We start from the raw sequence: 20,072 nt of genomic DNA on the forward strand, positions 1-20,072 counted from the left end.
GCCTCAGAAATCCGTGTGGCACGGCTCTGACTCAAAGGGACGGCGGCTAACAGAGAGCTACTGCGAGACCTGGCGGACAGACGACACGGTGGTGACAGGGCAGGCTTCCTCGCTGGCGTCGGGCAAGCTGCTCGAGCAGAAGAGCAGCAGCTGCAAGAACGCCTTCATCGTCCTCTGCATTGAAAACAGCTTCATGACTTCTTCCAAGAAATAAAAAACGGCACACAACAAAAGCATTGGCTGCAAGTGGAGGAAGGGAACCCAAATGTTTTCCCTTAAGGAACAGGGGAAATGGGCAAGCGGTTCCCACTCCCCACCCCCACCCCCCCACCAGGATCATGTGCCCAAGCAGTTCCGCAATATATCAGTCAAGCAGATGAATGAGTGACAAAGCCAAAGAGTGTCTTCCAGCGTAGCTCTGGTGCTGAATGTTTTGTGTCTTTCCTCCTGGCGTGGCTGCTGTGAATCATACCTGCCTGCTGGAGGGGCTGGAGCAGAACAGGCTTGTGTGCAAGGCAATCTCCAGGCAAGTGTGGTACATGGAGCAGTTAACTCTCTTTCTCTCTCTAATCCTGCTCATGTTTAACCCTTGAATTGTTTGTGTGTGTTAAGCTTCCCTGTTTGCCTCTCTTCCCCCATTCCACTCAGGTGGCCCCTTAAAAAAGCCAAGGCCATGTTGGGATAGGTCAGAAAGTCTATTTATTGTGGCTGACTTAACATAAGGTAGCCCTCAAACAGCAGCGTCCCCCTTACTGTCAGTGTAGCGCTGCAGGTGTTTCTGCATTACACAACCCGATAACTTGTCACTCTTGGCACTGCCTGCCTTATAGTGGGGACATGGTGCTAAATAACACAAGCTTAGACCCTGCTGGACAGTGCATAATCATCAAAATTAAGATTTCTGTAAACACTGAGGTGGCTTTTCTGTTGTGTGCCCAGCATAGTATCAAGGGGGGGGGGGGAATCCTGCCAAAGAGACCAGGAATTTGATTGTCTGCCTCCCTCCCTCAAGAGTAATATATGGGCTTGCAGAAAATACACTCCCTTATCTCTGCTTGACTCACCAGCCGGCATAATGCCTTATTATTTCCAAACATAGATGCAAACAACACTCTTCATAGCTGGTTGCAATTTTTGCTGCAGAGTTAACAGTATCCTTTGCTGAGACAACATGCCCAGAGCAGTGAGACTGAACCTTCAAGCCTTGCTATGGCAGAGTTCTCTCTTTTGCTTCTTCCCCCACCCACCCCTTTCACATTGTCTAGCTCTAAAAGAGAACTAGAGGTGTTAACAGGCTCCTAAGTGACTTTTGCCTCAGCCAGTCTCTTTACAGGCCATAATGGAAGAAGAAACTGCTTGCCGTTGTAACAATCAGTATTTGGATTTGTGGTTTGTTTGTTTTTTTACATTTTTATACTTTACTTGCCCTGTCTTCCTCCTTTCTCCATAGAGGATGCCTCTACTAGCCATATTCAAAGAAAACAGGTTAGTCAGTGCAAAAGTGGCAGGGCCCTCCTGGCTGAAGCCTTGGGGGTCATGCTAGCTCTCAGAACCCTCTGTTGCTTTAACCTATCAGAAGTGTGACCAAAGCCCAGTGGTGCAGAACCTATGCTTTGCATGCAGAAGGACCCAGGTTCAAGTCCTGGCACCTCCACTGTAAATAACAGGTGAGGTGAAAGTGTCCTACCTGAGACCCTGAAGAACAGGTGGACCTATAGCGAGCTGAGTTTGTAGCAGGTGATCAGATTTATAATCCTCCAGCCAGGAATGTTCTCCTAAATGTCTCAGATCTGGAATCTGTTATTAGCAACTGCTCCAAAATAAAGAGATAATACAAAATTTAGGCAATTAAGAACCATCTCTGTCCAGTATTGACCCCTTTCATTTCTCTCCCCTGTCCCTAATACACTGTGGCAGGAACCACCAGAACCAAGCCATTTCTAATAGCTGTATTTTGCAGCATTTCTTCTGCCGCATCAGAGCAGAATGGCACTGTGCTGACATTTTCGAGGGGGAAGGACTAGGGTTCACACCAGTCACTGTCTGTTAGTGTGTGTCACCCAAGCACAGGTAGGCAAGCAGTATTTTGCCATTTTAGCGCTGAATGCAGAGTGAAGGAAGCCATGCTTATGGTCTTAACAGTGACTGAGCTTCTGGTACCTCTCCCTCCATCACAGCCCTTCCACTTCAATGCCAGAAGCCTTGGCCAGGCAGATGATTGCTGTGTATCAGTTCTGTTTTAAACACATTAATGTCTGAGCGTTTGAGTCTGTTTTGACAAACCAAGGTGCTAAATTTCTACCTAGCTTTCATTGATTGTCTTTCTGAAATTTTATTACCAGATGGGGAGGGAGGGAGAGGGAGCCTGTGCAAGTCACACAATCAGTTTATTACTGTCTACTGTATTTTGTGAAATTTTTAATGCAATTTTAAAAGCCTGTGGATCTCTATATCTTTGTCAGTTGTGTGTTGTGTTCTATAAACTGTTTTCTAAAGGCACTGAATAAAGGAAAGTATCCTCTTGTTATTTTTTGTTGTTGTTGTTGTTCATTTGCATGGAATTGCAGAGGGCTCTGTCTACATCCCTGACTCCCATTTGCTCCAGGAGAATGGGGAAAGTGCCTTTTAGGCTGGAAGTGCCAGCGTGGCACTCACAGGCCCACCAGGGTGGTATCTGGGAAAAAATCCACGATACACAATAATTTGCTCTTCCTGTTCAATATCTGTTTGAACTGACTTGGTCTTCCTACACTGAATGTACTCCCAGCACACATTTCACCTTCCCTTCTGAACAGAACAGCATCACAAAGAGCTTTCCATGAGCAAGCGAGTGCCGATTGGGGGGGGGGGGGCACGGCTACACCTTTTTGTGGCCATGCTCCTTTTCATATGGCCGCCATTTTATGTTAAGCAGCTACTGTGTGACTACTACCCATGGCCTACAGGTCTAGCAGGATTCGTGGAACTGGCCCCTGGAGGCAAAACCAGATGAAAAGTCCAAGATAGTTTGGAAAGTCATCAGGACTCTGCTAAAGACCTGATCACTCCCACCTTCCTCTCAAATGCCCACTGAGCATACGACTGCGGCCAGTATAAATTATTATGACAGTGAAGGTATTTGAAAACCAGTCGTCTTTGGTGGGGAAAGTGGACGAGAACCAGAATTTACAAGTCAGAACAAAATGCAAGTGTATACTTTCCAAGGATTATGTTCCTCCAGAGGATCTAAAGTGATTGTTAAAAGCGCATTGTGTTTCCCACTCACTGTCCCAAATGGATGAGAGGACGTGAGTTAGCCTTACTCTCAGTCCTGTTTTCTTGAGCATAACTTTGACTTTTAAAAGCCAAATATGAGAAGGAGCTCAGTTTTCTTAGGAGGAAAGCTTCAACAAATATTGCAGTCCATAACTCCCAGCAGAGTATCTTTACTGGTAACAAATTGATTGTTTCATTAAAAGTAAAACTATTGTATTTTATTTTTTTAAAAAAGTACCTGCATCCATCTTGCTTTCTGTTGACTTCTTTTAAAGGCTGAGGGGAAAGCGTGCAGAGTATTATCAGTGTTTAAAACTACATTCATAAAATCACCAGGTGCCAACCATAACACTGGCAAATGTCTCCATAATCTCACCTGAGCTCAGGAGCCTATGCCACACACACCACCAAAACTGGGGGGAAATCCAGTCGTCTGGTTGCGTGCTGCTGATGCACAAGCCCTAAAGTTAAGGAAGGCCTTTTCCTTCCGCAGTGATCTGATACTCTGGAAAGCTGAGATGCTTCTAAGTGCTGATTAACATGGGAGTTCTGTGTGTTACATCCCAGCTGGGAGTATGCAGGTAGGCCAGTTCCTTTTCTTCCCCATCCACCATTTTCTCAGACTTCCAAGTTAGCCAGCTCTGTGCCTCTGTCCTCAACTGGCATGCTGAGTTCCTTGGGTGGTGCTTCCTCTGGAGGTTTCCTGCATCCATTATGCTTCACAGCCACATACACAGATGCAGAAAGATACACCACTGTCAGGAGCGTGAAATAGCTGAAGTAAACGTAGAACTGGAAAAGAGAAAGGGGGAGATACAATGTGTTGAGGCCCTGTGCCTTATTTTCCTCCAAAGCACTAAAAAAATCAGAAATGGTCAGCAGCCCACAGAAGCACAGAATAGAGCTAGGAGGGAAACTCTTTAAGGGCAGGAAGAGTCCCATTGGATCAGAGGCCCATCTACTCTAGCGGCCAGCCAGGTGAAAATTCCCCTCAAGCTCCCACATACAGGCATAGCAGCAATTGTCTCCCACTGCTTTCTGTTTGCCAGAACACAGCATCTGAGCTGGGATGTTCTATGTAGCTATCGTAAGTCAAAATTATATCCCATCTCTGACAGCAGGAACTCCACATGATGTGCATCTTTGCAATGACATACATAAAGCTGGAACTCTAGCTAAAAAAGACACCCTGCTTTTCCTCCAGCCTCATCGATAAAGTCTACCTGAACTAACCCAACCAAATATTTCTCCAACCTGTGCCCGCTACTTCCAGTAAGGAAGATTTAAACACACATGCATATCCTGCTGCCATGCTATTCCAATGCACTGTCATCATTTCTTATCTTGTCACATGAGCAGGTAATTACAAAGGCTTTGTTAAGCCCATGACAGCCATGAGCCAGCAATGACAGCCCTTACAGGAACAGATTACATTTGCAGCTTCCTGATCAGCATCTTTTAAAGAAATAATAATATAAGCTCAATTCTTGTAGGATGGATGAAGCTTTTGTTGAGGACATTGTAAGAGAAATCAGCAAATGGCAAGGATTAGTAGCAATTTACATGTTTATTAGGGGGTAGTTCTGTTAACTCAGCAGAACTTTGCTTGGCAACAAGTTCCATTGAAATCATGTGATTTGGCATGTGCTCAGGATCACTGTGTTAAGGCTCTCGCACAAACCTTTCATTTTTTGGAAAGGACAGAACTGAGTGACTGCTAGCCACCCTAGAAACTTACCCAAAGCAAGGGCATACGTCTCTTAACATAAATAAATAAGGAAAATAAAGAACAGAAGTTCTATTTTTCTTGGCTTACATGCCTTTTGGTTTTTGCCAGCCCTGCTTCCACTCCAAAACATGATGGGCAATGCGTGGAATGGGGTCAACAGCCAAAAGTGGTCCAAGCAAGGCAAGAGGATCCACCACAAATAAGTCTCTTTGAGTTCCCACTATGTGGTTCACCAGATTATTCAAAGGACCTCCTTCCACAGGAGGAACCTACAAAGTAAGCCCCAAAGGCAGCTAGGACTGGTCAAAAGCCCACTACCGCAAGCCTCAGTGTAACTTGTGCTTCTTACCTGAGGGTGGATTGAGAGACCCAGACCTCTCTTATCTGTTATGATGATAGTGATGGCAGTCTTGAGAACTGTGGCGAGAAAAGTGTTGATTCCAAACACCAGGGCACAGAGCTCTTTGGACAGGGAAGCTGCAATCTGGAAACTTCGGTGAAAGCGAGAGAAAGAGAGGAAGCCAGGTCAGTTCTGCTGGCAAGCACTGAAAAGGCACCAAGGACAAAGGGAGGGTCGCTTTATGGCTCAGGGCAAGGGTGGCCAGCCTGTGGCCATCCAGACAATGAAGGACTACAGCTCCTATGATCCCAGACCACTGGCTATGCTCCCTGGGGCTGATGATAGTTCACAGTCCCGATACTGACAAAAGGTGACATTGCTATGAATTCTTGGCCAAGCCAGTTATCCCTGTGATAACTTTTGCAGTCCCACAGGGAGGGCCACAGGTTCTCCATCCCAGGACCACAGCCACAGATGGTATGCTGCAGCATCACTGACAAACAAGGCACTCCCAAAGATCAATGCATTTTTACTTACAAGCCGAAGATGGCACAGAGATAGGGCTAATGCTGGTTATTTTGTGTTGACCTTAGAAGGCAGCTTGGGAGTGTTTACACCAAGAGGAGAGTTTGGGAAGCTGTAATACTTTTATCACTGATGTTAGTGAAATATCCAATGGTTAAAGGCATACAGTTGCTGGCCTGGAAGAGTGCTAAAGACCACCTAATCCAGTTCTTTGTATTTAGTTAACCATCCCCGCCTTAGCACTTCCAACAAATTAGCTAATATCATTCAGAACATCAGCAGCAATCACCGTAGCTTGTTAACCTAGGCTGAATACTAAAAGCCTCCAACAACGTATCTACCCTGGGACCAAAAGGTTATTCTTGGCATCCTTACAAGGGTGGGGGAATATTTATTGACATTACAATCCCTCCTTTAGCAGAGCAGATACTAGAAAGCTAATTTGGTCTACTATATATTGGGGTACGCATGCAAAAAAAAACCCACATCTTTTTGCATGTTGAAAAGAGTGAGAATGACGATATATATCCAGGTAATGATGGATATCATAATCTTTATGTTCCTCACCACCAGCGTGACTAATGGAGGCCTAGTCATCAAGTTGTTCTCACCACTCACATGGCTATAGGCACAAGGAACTGGTAGGAGCCCCTGAAGAGGATGTAAGCCACGTAGCAAAGCCAGATGTTGGCAGTAGTGTTCATTAGCAAAAGGAGGCCTGCCTGGAATGCTGTCACTAAACCAATCACAAGCTCTGACCACAGCGTCCAACGGATCTTCACGTAGCCTGCAGCAAAGGAGGTGACGGCACCTGCAAAGAAACATACATGTTGTCAAGATATGGATGAGAGGACCAGGTATGGACAGCAAGGCCTCCACTCTCCAAAGCGGCACTTGCAACAAGGGGCACAGCAGAACAGTCATTGTTTGGAAAAACCCAAGGGACAATTTCTACCCCAAATATCCAAGGAGATTATTTTAAGCCCAAGGTAATTGAGGAAGAAATTTCTCTTTGGGCACTTGCCTTTGCTTCCCTGAACACCTTTTGTTTCAGACATTTTTAACCCAACACTTTACACTAGAATACAAACATGCACACAATGACAAAAAAAAAAATCCCCAATAATTTCTTGGAATATTTTATGTTCTGGACAGTTTTTTGTTTGTTTGCAGGAATAAAACTGTATACAGCTGAGCAGCTGAAAAATGGGGACATACCATACAAACGACAAAAAAAAATGTCCTAGAACAGCGGGAAGGGGGGGGGGGGGAGATGATGGCACTCCAGATGTTGGAATTTGCCCCCGGCCAGAAGTTCAAACATCTGGAGGGCTACAGGTTCCCATGCCCTGCCCTAGAAGGACTATGCAGCAAGTTATTTCTATGTCAGTTCTGCAATGAAATGTACATGGGGAGAGGAATTTTTGCCCTTCCTAGTTGGATTTAGCAAGCAAGGTTTTGTTTTTCATAAAGCGCAACTCTCACAGAAGTAGGGGGGAAACTTGTCCTGAGACAAGCCCTTAAAAACGTTTAGTAACCAAGTCGCTCTGGATCCAGCTGTAAAGGTAAGGGGTGGGTCACTTTCAACATAATACATTTCCTGTGATGGGCATCAGCCTTTTGCACTAGAGATGCAATGCATCCAAGTATACACCACAGTTCTAGCATGGTTTTTAGGATGATGCAAATGAAACCACCATTCTTGGTATGAGAAAAGAGTAAAACTCTTAACAGGATGTTTCAAAACATGCTACCAGCTGGGGAACTGCAGTGTAAAACCCAGAGAGTTGAGAGGCAACTCGGGAAAGGCAATGCTCTTTCCAAGCACAGCTTCCTTGCTGGCACCAGACTGATCAAGTTCTTAGGTGTAGCCACTACTGCATCTGCTCCCAATGCTCCCTGTTCTGGTTGACGGTGACCCTACAATCCCTTTTGGCTGGAGATGGCAAATACTGAGCTTATACCCACCTGCATGCAGAGCATGCACATTATCCCTGAGCTTTACCACACAATAATGCATGCTTGTAGACCAACCTTGCAAGCACCCGGTTGGGGAAGGTTAGTGGAATGGTTGGCCTAGATTCTCCATGCAGGGAGATCCCTAAGGTGCATCACCTGAAGTTGCTTTAAACCCAAGTCATTTTAGCAGAAATTGCCTTTGCATGAATGTACCGAATTTTCTGTGTATAAGACTAGGTTTTTTCCTAAAAAAGAATGTCAAAAATTAGGGGGCATCTTATAATCTGAGCCATCTCCCCCCATTTTCTTAAATCTGAGTCCCAAAAAATACGGGACATCTTATACATGGGGGCGTCTTATAGATGGAAAAATACGGTACTTTAGGACCATGGTCTAGGAGACTCTGCTAGGTGCTCTGAATTCATATTTGGGGCATAAAGCAGAGAGAGAAAGGGGTGGGGTGGGGTTATAATCAAGCTCAAACGGGAAGTGGGGGAGGATCTATATACCGAGGAGCGTTGAAGCAGCTTCCACAGCTCCGTTGTAGATTTTCCTGTTGTCTCTTGTGGGATATATCTCATTCCACAAAATCTGCACATAATAGAGTATTAGGTAGTAGCCAGCAGAATTGAATATCCACCAAAGGGACCAAAGTCTTAACTGCGGCAGCCGTATAAATGCCGCCAGCTCCTTTAACATCCGGAAAAAGACCATGTTCTTCCAGGTGGGGGCCTTGTGCCACACTGGATCCCCGGCCCCAGCGTTGATTTTGTCCAGCTCAGAATGCGAGGTGCCATTGCACACAGGCTCACTCCTGTTGAAGAAGAGGCTGCGCTTGGGGCGTTCCAGGAAGAGCGTCAGCAGCAGCCCAAAGGACATGAACCCCAGGGAGATGTAATTCAGGGTCGTGAAGGTGGTGCCCCCCACTGTGACACAGAGCTGCCCCAGCACGGAGCTGGCGAAGACTCCCATGAGGACCGAGGTGCGGGAATAGCTAGCCATGCGCTGGTAGCGCGAAGGGGTGACCAGGGAGAAGATGTACGAGGAGTAGGCCACCCGCGCCGCCATGGTGATGCCGTAGAAGAATTCCATGAACTGCATGGCAAGGATGCTGGTCCCGAAGATCAGCAGCAGCCAGATGGCAATGTGGCTCAGGCTCTGCAGCACCAGCACCGGCTTGTACCGCAGGTAGTCGGTCAACAGGAAGATGGGCACCAAGACAGCCATGTATGAGTAGGACAGCACAGGTGTGATTTCATTGGTTACCTGCGAGAGAGAAACCAAAGCAATTCCAACGCCTTCCAACAGCAAACAACAAAACTATGTACACGCTGCCCCTCAAAGCCCCAAGTGATGCCAACCCAAAGCTGGGTTTGAGAATCCCAGATGTTAGGAACAAAGATTCTCATTATACTTGTAGTCAAACAACCTAATCCCTCTTCTCCCTCAACCACTGATTTGGAGCTCTCTTCCCACATTTCTTTTGCTGAGCAAGATGTGCAGAGGCCTTATATGCCACCTCTTAAAGCAACAGCACATGGTAAATCAATGAGGCTTCAACACAACCACCCCAGCGCATACGCAAGAGGCTACTGCAAGAGACAGCAGTCTAGATTTTGTGTTGTGTGTGTTCTGCCATAATCCAAGGGTCCACAAGTGCAATATGGCAGAGCCCACTCTCCACAAGCTAAGCCCCCAACGCCACCCAAAGTGATTGCACTGATGGGACCTCCAAAAGCGACCCCCACATAGGAAACTTCCTTATATCGAGCCCATCTAGTTCAGTAATTGTCTGCACCAGAGAAGGGCAGCTAATGACAAATGGTCTGGGATTATGGGCGTTCTAGTCCAACAAAACCTAGAGAGCCACAGGTTTTCCCGGTCCTATCAAGAGATGCCAGGGATTGAAACTGGGACCATGCTCTACCACTGAGCTATGGCCCTTGACCCCGGTGCTTGCATATCTACGAAACGAGATTGGCATGATTATTAGGACTATGCTCTAAATCCCATGCCGTTGATCTTCCAAATCACTCTTTAAGTGAGAGCATGGAACAGCTGAAGAAATGGTGGCTTTAATCTGCATGCACAGCATTCTGCCATCAGACACAATGTTAAATTTTTTAAACTCCAAATTAATACATCCAAACTCTGTCTGGAAAAGCACACTCAGTACTTTGTATGCTCTCACTACTAACCTTAGTCAGCAAACCCACATGGAATTCTATGGTTCATCAAGCAGTAAACGCTCTGACCTATATTCCATCTTCCAAAATGCATGACCTGACATTTTACTGTAGTAATAACTTTATGACCGGGTCAGTTTACCAAGCCACCTAGGCATTACTAAGTAGTCCATGGTTCACAGTGAAGTTTCCTTTACTTGCTTGCTGAAGGCAGGCAAGGGTGAATTCTCCTAGGTGAATTGTTACTGTTGGCTCAGGTCGTTTTTACTGATATATGTAAGCTATTTCTGTGTTGCCCAAGACAGCTTAGAATAATAAATCAAAGCAGTACAAAAAAGCTTTATTAACCATGCAATTAAAATCAATAAATATTTAACTCATAAATACAAAACAAGAGTGACAAATAGCACAGATGCACTACAGCTAAGCCCCTCATTACTGGCACAAGATGCCAGTCACTCCAGCTTGTCTTAGACATTTGGGCTTACAATAAAATAAATAAAATTTTAAAAAAGCAAGGAGTAGAATAAAAGCCTTGGGGAAGGGAGTTTCTTAAACAGGAGCACACCACAAAAAAATCCCTATCACATGTGCTGCCAATCTAATTTACCCACTGAAACTCTATTTTAACTAGCTCTTTGAATTGGGCCTGGAAACAAACTGGCAGCCAGTGCAGCTGATATAATACTGAAGCAATATGTTCTGATTGCTTTATCCCAACTAACATCTGGGCAGCTGGCATTTAGCACTACTTGAAGTTCCCAAACAATCTTCAAAGGAAGCCCTACCTAAAACCCATTGCAGTAGTCTAGTTTGGAGGTAACCAGTGCATGGGTAACTGAGGCAAGATTTGTCACACTAAGAGAAGGTCTTTAGCTGCTGTAACAGCCAAAGCTGGTAAGGGCACTCCTAGCCACTGCTGCCTGTCCTTCCACAAATTGATTTGTATAGTGTCTGGACAGACCCCGCAACCTGCAAACTTGGTCCTTTAGAGGGAGTTCAACCTCAGCCAGAATCTGCTGCTACCCTCCTTCTGGATTAACTGGCTTTCTGTAACCATGACCGCTTTTAAATCAGGAGAGGCTCTCACTGCAACCAACTTTGGGAGTCATAACCCTGCACTATTTTGATCCCGTTTTCCGGTATCGTTTTGCAGTGCACTGAGAACACTTTACACAGGGCACAGAGCAGGCAAGCATACTAATACAAGCACAGCACTGTGTGCTGGTTCAAGGGAGGCGAGGTGCTGGTGACACTCAAATCTGCTGAACTGTGCAAAATGTCCTGGGGGCCCCTCGATTTCTGGAAAGGCACCTGCTGATCACAGTTGCCTAATTACAAATATTTGGTCTTGCAAAATCAAAACATCTCGAGCTCCTTCTTTAGTTGGGAGCCCAAAAGCAGACCACCCCCCTTCCAGGTCCCTTGCTAAGGAGGTCAGCTAAGCTTCTTCCAGCCTCATTTGATTGGAACTTGCTGTTTTCTAGCCATGGAAACAAATCAGCAGGAGGGACTCTGATCCTTGGCCAGAGCTGCCCTGCTACGACACAGACCAAAAAAATAAATAAAGCTTTCTCCCAATGAGTGGGGGGAGGTGCGGAAGGGACAGCCTCGCGAACAGGACTCGCGGAAGGTTAAATTCACTTGCCCCATCAGGAGAGACAAAACATTATGATGGATGCTGCAAGGAACATTTGGCACAACCACCCTGTCAAGTTTTGTTTTAAGTGCTACCCAGACCATAAAACTGCAGGCATTTGTGTATGGTTTACACATAAATTGCCCATAAATTGGTGTGCCTGAGAGAAAATCCACAAATCCTTAGTTAACACCTGAGCCATCCTGACTGTTTTGCTATATTTTGAAGGCAAATCTGCAATCCTGACCACAGCTCTTCTTTTTAGAGTACAGTGGTACCTCGGGTTAAGTACTTAATTCGTTCCGGAGGTCCGCTCTTAATCTGAAACTAGTCTTAACCTGAAGCACCATTTTAGCTAATAGGGCCTCCCACTGCTGCCGCGCCACCAGAGCACAATTTCTGTTCTCATCCTGAAGCAAATTCTTAACCCGAGGTAGTATTTCTGGGTTAACGGAGTCTGTAACCTGAAGTGTCTGTAACCCGAGGTACCACTGTACATGGGCTTGAACTGTATCTATTATCTTCATATTGAAATCTGTAAGGCAGCTAGTCCTAGATCCTGAGAGGGCTGCACAGAAATTGTTGGCTTATATAGTCCATTTATTATATTGCACCTTTCTTTCAACATGGAGATACACAGGGGTGCCAGGTGGCCTGTCATCCAAGCACTTAGCAGACCTTCTTAGAGCCCCCCACTCCAGTGTAACTTTCCATTCTACACAGAAGCCATTTCAGGGTCAGAAGATGGCAGGCCTGGTTAATGGGTCAAAAGGCAAGCAAGGTCAGGAGAGGAACACACATCAAACAAAATGAGGAGCAGAAACAACGGGGAAAAGAGACAACTCCACTAAAAAGAAAATGCAAGAAGAGTTAGAAGAGGAACTGGGCAGATAATACGAGTTGGGCAAAGCCGGCAGCAGCTATGAATGACTAAGAAGCAGTTGCCCCTTTCCCACCATTTTCAGCCAATGTAAAGGATGCAGATTAAGCCAATTTGAATAACTTGTCTATTTATGGGCAGTTCCTGTTGGGTTTTCTGTTCAATGAGTTTGGGAAATGTGAACACACAGAGGTCACAGGCTGAGCCAATACACAGGGATGAAATCTCTGTTCTAGGGCAATAATTATGGAGATGGTCCTACAATTTTTCCTGCTCTAGGAACTGCTCTGTGTCCACTGGCATGTGCTGGAACCATATTTTTTTACCCTAGTCCAGCAATATGTCTCAAAGTACCACCTCACTGAATTCAACCTGTAGGATAATTTCAGCCTATCACTAGCAAGGCATCAATGCCTTCCCTCAATCTCCTAGTCTTTTAGGCTGGGAGAGGCTTGGAAGGATACACAAAGTTCGAGTGAGAGCCATGGAATGGCCTTCCTTGCTTTCACACCATCCATGCTGCCCCCCAAGTGGAAAATGGGAGGCTCCTTTCAGGCCAGGGTTTATTGCTCCAGTGAACATCAAAAAAAGTTAAGAGATGAGTTGGGGTAAAAAAAAAAATGAGAAAGTGTGCCTAAGTCTGCCCCCCCCCGTACTTTCAGCATGTAAAGAAACTGCTCACACAGTAATCACCATGTCTATGAGCTTTGGCCCTTCCAAAAGGGCAAAGTTGGAAGGCAGAATTACGTGATCATGTATGTATGTAGGCTGCCTCCCTGTCACCTCTCCCAGCCAGGCCTGTGTGGGATGAGAGCTGCCCCATGTCCCAGAGAAGCATCTGAGGACAGAAAATAGAAATTATTCATTGCTAAAGGGAGAGATAGATGGTTTAAACATAAACCACCAGGAAATTAGGTTAGCAGGTCAGAGAGTTAAGTTCAGCAAGGCTGTTGCAATCCCAACTCATATTCTGTAAGGCAGTTCAGAGTTCTCAGAATTGGAGGGGGTGGTGGAATACAGACTTCTCCCCTTAAAGCCAGTAACAGAGAAACCCATACAACATTTGTGAAGGGTGCTTTTTTAATTGCTAGATAAAAAAAAAAGCAGAAGCGCTGTTGGCTAGTGGGCAGATTAGCCAACTGAAAGCCTTTTTAACTTATTTATTATGTCCAAAACATGAACAAAAAAACCCAAAAAAATTAAAGTTTACAATACGTTTAGAATATTTACTCTTTGAAAAATGTGGGAGGTCACCGGCACAGACATTTTTATATCATTATTTGGAAAGACCAAGGTAAAATAATTGTACTAAAATTGCTACTGTACAAAACAAACAGTTGAAATTGAATGTAGCATTAAATCAAGCAGGGGGAGCGTCAGACTTCCCCGAGTATGATCTGTATTTCCGTATCTGTCATGGCAGTCGGTCTTCCAATGCATTAGGGTTGGTGTCCTCCCATAAGCACCATGGCACTCTCAAAACTCCCTTGGTACCCACCAAGATTCTCACCCTTTTCAGTTTTTCAATTGAGGATTATTTTCAACATGAATGGCACTGAGCGAAAGTGGAAAGCCCTTTGCAGGCCCTCTAGACACTTCACCTTCTGACCTAAATGTCCCCAGAATGCCTCTGTGCATGACGTAGGGGGTGTTCGGCATGATTTTTGGTTTGCTTGTGTGCTTTAACTGATTTTTTTTTGGAGGGGGGAAGTGTTTGAGAGATGTTTTGCCCACTTTTCTTTTGTTTGGGGTATGTGGATTTTGCCTATATTTGGGAGGTGTTGCCTGCTTTTTTTTTTTTGCCTGCTTTGGAGTTTCTGCAGCTGCTTTGCCTATTGTATTTTTTTTGGGGGGGGGGATGCACAAGCTTTGCCCATTTTTCTTCTGTGAAACTGGAATTCTGTGGTGCCAATGGCAATTTATTAAATTTGCAATTGTTTATGTGGGCCTAAGAAGGTTGGGGACCCCTGTATTAGGGCATGATCTGATTTTTAAAATCCCAATGATTTGAATGGAAAAGACTCAAACATATGGTGAACTCTCTGCTGAAAACTGACGAGACTCAGAAATACTTGCTATTTTTCTTTCGCGCAATAGGATCATTCCTAAGATTATGATTTCAGCATGTGGCTTTTTGTAATATTGAAATCTGTGATTAGATCCATTTGTTGTTTTTAAATGAGACATCAGTAGAAAAAGCAAATACTAAAACGTTTATATCAAATTAATGTTCCAGTACTCAGTTTGATTCCTTGTTAGGCATTTACTACCTGGTAATGTTCAGTTCTTTACTTTGTAAATCACACCCCCAAATCTCCCCTCTTCTCACCACCTCCACAGTCCACACACACCAATTATCCTCCAGCAAAAATGATAGTTCTGACTGTAATTGTAACTGAGTGGAATAAAGTCCCCAGGGTGTATTCATCCTCAAAAGTCACCTGAGGAAGAATGGCAGTGCCCCCATCTCCTTTGAGCAGAAACATATACCTCCTTGCTGTGGAACCCTCTCCCTGAAATTCTGTTCAAGTCACACACACAAAGAGGTTTGGCTCTATTCATGAGCCCTGGACAGTCCCAATGTTTACTTACTGGAAGTAACAGGTCAACAGTGCTTCACTATCTCAGAGAGAAGCTTCAGTTAACAACCCTGCACCTTAGCCTGTTACTTCCAGATAAGGAGCAAATGTTTGCATGTCTTGGAAGCTTGAGGTTTTATTGACAGATCAAGGCTACCAACCAAGGGATCAAGCCAGAGAATTGGGGCAGTTCAGAGGTACTGCCAAATGGTAGCTTGCCCTATTGTGAATGAGGACCCAGGAGTCTTGTGCTAACATTCTCCCTCCTCCTCCTCCAGTTCTGCATGGTGATCCCCTGCCTCCTACTCTGGTTCAGAGCATACAGTAGTTTGGACCATTTAGTCCAAAAACTCATCTATGGTATGAGCTCGCCCTGGGATTGAAAACCAGTTTTGCCAGGTGGGATTAAATGGCTCTCCTCAAACCAGGAAAAAGAGGCAGGGAATTGCCATGAATGGGATCGGGGAGGGCTAGAGTTCCTAACTGCTCCATCAGTGTCGAAAACATGGTTTGGTGTGGTGTCCAAAGCAAGTCCATGAGAGCTGCATAAGATGTGCAAGGGATTTCACTAGATTTATGAGAATCAGGGCCATCCACATGCCCTGCAATTTATACAACTTCACTGCCCTCCTCCTTTTCATTATCGCTGCACTCTTCAAAGATGCCCTCTGTCTCCTGGCAGAGAGCACCACTTGTTGCTGAAACTACTAGAGAATAGCCAGGAGCAGATTGTGGAAGAAATGGGGGCCATGGTTGAAATGGAAGTTGCCGAGTAATTCCTTAGTTGCAGTTAGGGGCAAAGATACACTCTGATGCCATCTGCCAGCAGGAAGGAACGCTGTGTCCCATCTCCCATAGGTACCCAGCCACCCAAAAGTGCTAGATCCAAAGCAAACAAAACAACTGAAGATGGATAGAATGAATGGGAAAAGGAACAACAAAGGGGGGAATCTTAAAACAATGCAGCATCTGAAGAGAGACAGAGAGACAGAGAGACAGACAGAAAGAGAAAGAAAGAAAGAAAGAAAGAAAGAAAGAAAGAAAGAAAGAAAGAGTAAGAAAGAAAGAAAGCCCAATGCATTTCAACATGTTGCTTCCTTGCTGGGCAAAAAGATCTTACATTGTTACAACAGTTCACAGTGAGCAGACAATTCAGATGCTTACTTAGCTAACCCAGCTGAACAATTCACTTACAAATTCAAACTGTTAAACAGGCAACAGGTAGGCAGGCAACAGGATAAAGTTCTTTTTGGTTGCATTTAATTTTTTTTAAAAAAGCACATTGGTACCCTACAGCACTGTGATCAAACGATAAAACACTTTCCCAGTGATTTTCATTACTTTATTAACTACATGAAGCACCATCCATTTCCCAGCAGGCATGCAATGCTGAATGGTGAGGGCTACGTACGTTGGCACTGGCTCAGCACAAGCCTCTTCTCTCACTACCCTTTGTGTCCAGAATCACAGAATTACGGCACTGGAAAGGACCGTGAAGGTTACTTTGTCGGCCACTCTACTAAGCATAGGCTCTACAATGCAGGATGCAGCCTCAACATCCTTGAACTGGTCATCCAGCCTCTGCTTAAATACCTCAAGCAAACGAGAGTCCACCAACTCCCAAGCTAGTCTGTGCTGCTGATAGCTCAGGGCTTATCCACACTTACCTTTTGTTGTTTTGCCCCAAGCATCGCCTGCAAAAACCTGCTCTTTAAAGCTGAATTGGAGCAAATGTCTATATGGGTTTTCTTCCAATTGCTGTTTGCTCCAATACAGCTTTAAAGAGCAGGTTTCCATGGGGAAAGCTACAAAGAAGGAAAAAAAGTGCTCTGACACAGAGCTTTAAATTGCAGGCCGTGGCTGGAAATAGCTGGGGAAAGGTAAGTGTGGATAAGCCCTCATAATGTTTGGACGTGTATCCTAATGTGTAGCTGCACGGCAGGAGGCCTATGCCCACCTGTCTTCTGCACATCCCAGCCACCCCTCTCCTCCCCATGGGCCACTCACTGAAGCCATACACTGATCCACTTCCACATCTCAATTTTCCCACCAGCACACACAGGAAGGATATGGGGATGGAAAAGCAGCCATCCCTAGCCTACTGCCCCAGACCAGGAGCTACTTGGGAAAACTTGCTCCGTTCACATGCTAGGGTTTCCTTTGGCCTTCTGCAACTCTCCCCTGAGCTCACCTCTTCCTTTGTGAAGTTCTTCTCCGACCCCAACAGGTAGGGTGTGATGAAGCTCTCTCCAGGTCTGATCTGGTTCATGAAGCCATAGAAACAGAGGTAGAACACAAGGAGCTTCCATCGTGGGTCCGGGGGTGGGTCAGGGGGTTGCTTTTCGGGGTTTTCGGCCTCAGCAGACATGGCTCACCCACGTTGTCTCAATCAGTTGTAGGAGAGAGGAGCTCTTTTCACAGCATCCCCGTCCCTTGGCCACAGAAAAGCCTCCAGCACGCATAGGTGTGTCTGCAGAAAAAGGAGAGTTTGGCACCATGTCAAATTTCCTAGTTGGAACACTGCAAACTAATACCCCCATCATCTGGCTAGGAATTTAGTTAATTTTGTAGCTACAAATCTAAGAGAACAAACAACACTCTGGCTCCCGCCCTCCTGCTGCCACTGCAATGCCTTTTAAGTCCCCTTCCACATGGTGCCTGTGACCATTTCAACTGAATGCTTGAAGGCTGCCAGATCAGAACTTCAAAAAACCAAGAAATGCTGAAGCAGAGTTTATTCAGCTGGACTGATACATTTGGAAGCAATGAATGGTAAATACTGGCATCATTGTTTTCTACTCTTTTACTCCAAGCAGCTTAGAACAGAGGTTTCTTTAAGGCTCACAACAGCCCTGCGAGGTAGGTGGGCTGAGAAACACCCAAGGACACCTTGGCCACATCGTAACTGAGCAAGGATAAGAACCAAGTTTGCCAGCCATACAAATCTAACACTGCCGCTGCTGTAACACACAGGCTCTGAATAAGGAATAAGTGGCAATAACAGTGGTTAATACTTATGATTAACTACTGACCAGGTTAGACTGGAATGCATCATACATGAAATTACTTTTCAAGACCAATTGGGTTTTTCAGCTGGTTCAAGTGGTTGTGAAGAGGCTCTGAACGGGAGGCTTCAGTGCAATGAAACATGGCTGGCCATGCAAGCATTTGATACATGACTGGAATTCATTCAGCAGTGTGGAAATGAATGGTCTTATGTATGTGTTTTATGGCCTCATTCTGTTTTGGTTGTTTTCCTGAATTACTGTTACCCACCCTGAGATACAGTATAAAGGCCAGATAAAGTGTATGTGTATAGATATATATAGATATATATGAGCATATTATGCCGGAACTGTAAGAGAGACCTGAAAACCCTGGACAGCCATCATCAGACAAGGAAGACAATGCAACTGAGCTGGATGGACCGATGGTCTGATTGAGTATAAGGCAGCTTCTAATGTTCCCACAATTTGCACTGAACCAAACTGGCCAAAGTGCTGGTTTGGGGCAGCCCATAAATGCCTGGGGCCAGCCTATCCACAAGCCCAGCATCTCTCATATGTGCGCATTCAATCATTTAGACTAACATAAGAAACCCTTCCCTACATTGTTCTCTCTGCAACAACTCCGTACACACACTCCGCCCAGTGAACAATCATCAATGAAGCAGATGGAGGTACCAGAGATGAGACCTTCTTCCTGGTAGTGCAACACCTTTGGAACACGCTCTCCAGAGATGCCTACCTGGTGCCTAACTGGTATCACTCACTCCTAGGTGGAGTTGCTGCTATTCTCCTACACTTCTTCAGGAGAATTTTTTCTGCTGTTTTAGGGTGGGGTTGTCGGTGTAGTTTTACAATATTTGACGCTTTTCTTCCTCCAATTGTAATATGGATATTGTCCTTATTTAGAGTTGCCAAACACTCAACAACTTGGGGCAAAAAACAACAACACCACAACTTTTCTGTCCGGATTTTCACTTTTTGAAATATGGCAACCCTACCTTATTTGCAAAGCTGGCTTTCACCAGTAAAATGGAGAAAATGGGACATAAAAACTTAAATAATTAATATTTACTAGTTTCTACTAGCAATGCCCCCCCCCCATCACATTCAGGCTGTTTTTAACATCCTTATTATTCAAAGGATAATAAACTTCTATGACAGCTGTTGCATTCTGAAACACAATGCTGAGAAAAATCTGTCCCACAGGCCCACTGGTTATAGGCAACCCCCTATAATTGCTCAGCTGGTATTACCTCCTCTTGGCTTTCAGGATCAACAGGTTCACATTCAGCTCATTAAACATTCAATTTTCAATCTTTAGTTTCTTATAATGTACTAATTTTTGACAATTATTGCCTTCCAAAGCAACTTACATCAATTAAAGAAATGAAAGACCAGCCTTACAAACCAAACAATCGAATGAGCAAAGGGAAATGGAAGGAGAGAGAGAGAGAGAGAGAGAGAGAGAGAGAGAGAGAGAGAGAGGGATCAGGCACAATAAAGTCGTGAGCTAGAAGTGGGCATTTGTATCCAGCTCTCCATCCCAGGATGACATTCCCCGGCAGGAGTTCTTGCGGCTCTTGCACCTCTGACCAATAGACGGGTCGCAGGTATCCTTTACCCCTGCAAGGCAACTAGCATTTGTAGCAAAGGCTCTTTCTGCCAGGGAGGCAAGGGAAAAAAACCTATTGCAGCTGCTCCTTCCTTGGCCAGCAAGCAGATGGTGCCAGGCTGGTCTCTCCCTCACTGTGATGTTCTTCCTGGGAGCAGGGTGGGCAGAGTCCCAGTGGAACTTGGTCACCCACAGTTTAATGCAATGGGTGAAATTACATGTCACGCTAATGTGATTGTCCAAGCATTTCCCTTCTCTCTCTCCACCCGCCACCCCCGCTAGCTGACCCTCCTGAGCAGTTTTTGGTGGTGGGCAGGCCTCTCAGGGACCAGGGGAGGCAGGAGCAGCTGCCCAGAGGAC

At 45.2% G+C, this 20,072-nt stretch overlaps 2 protein-coding genes across 9 annotated transcripts in view; one reads left to right on the forward strand and one right to left on the reverse strand.

Annotated features, from left to right (window-relative positions):
• Nucleotides 1-2,527, forward strand: part of COL18A1 (collagen type XVIII alpha 1 chain) — a 156,520-nt gene extending 153,993 nt beyond the window's left edge. For all 6 annotated transcript variants that reach the window (XM_083611263.1, XM_083611265.1, XM_083611264.1 and 3 more), the window contains one exon: nt 1-2,527. In XM_083611263.1, coding sequence (XP_083467389.1) covers nt 1-214 — 214 coding nt within the window. In that variant the 3' untranslated portion in view covers nt 215-2,527.
• The window catches only part of SLC19A1 (solute carrier family 19 member 1), a 27,728-nt gene continuing 8,332 nt past the window's right edge, over nt 677-20,072 (reverse strand). For 2 of the 3 annotated variants that reach the window (XM_083611799.1, XM_083611800.1), the window contains exons 2-6: nt 17,284-17,562; nt 8,318-9,074; nt 6,468-6,660; nt 5,334-5,475; nt 677-4,047 (exon numbers count right to left, since the gene is read on the reverse strand). In XM_083611799.1, the coding sequence (XP_083467925.1) occupies nt 3,874-4,047; nt 5,334-5,475; nt 6,468-6,660; nt 8,318-9,074; nt 17,284-17,460 (1,443 nt within the window). In that variant the 5' untranslated portion in view covers nt 17,461-17,562 and the 3' untranslated portion in view covers nt 677-3,873. The remainder of the gene's footprint in view (nt 4,048-5,333; nt 5,476-6,467; nt 6,661-8,317; nt 9,075-17,283; nt 17,563-20,072) is intronic. The other variant, XR_014547606.1, reaches the window with a different exon arrangement.

The sequence above is a fragment of the Podarcis filfolensis genome (genome assembly GCF_964270895.1).
Source record: "Podarcis filfolensis genome assembly, chromosome: 1".
Lineage (NCBI taxonomy): Eukaryota > Metazoa > Chordata > Lepidosauria > Squamata > Lacertidae > Podarcis > Podarcis filfolensis.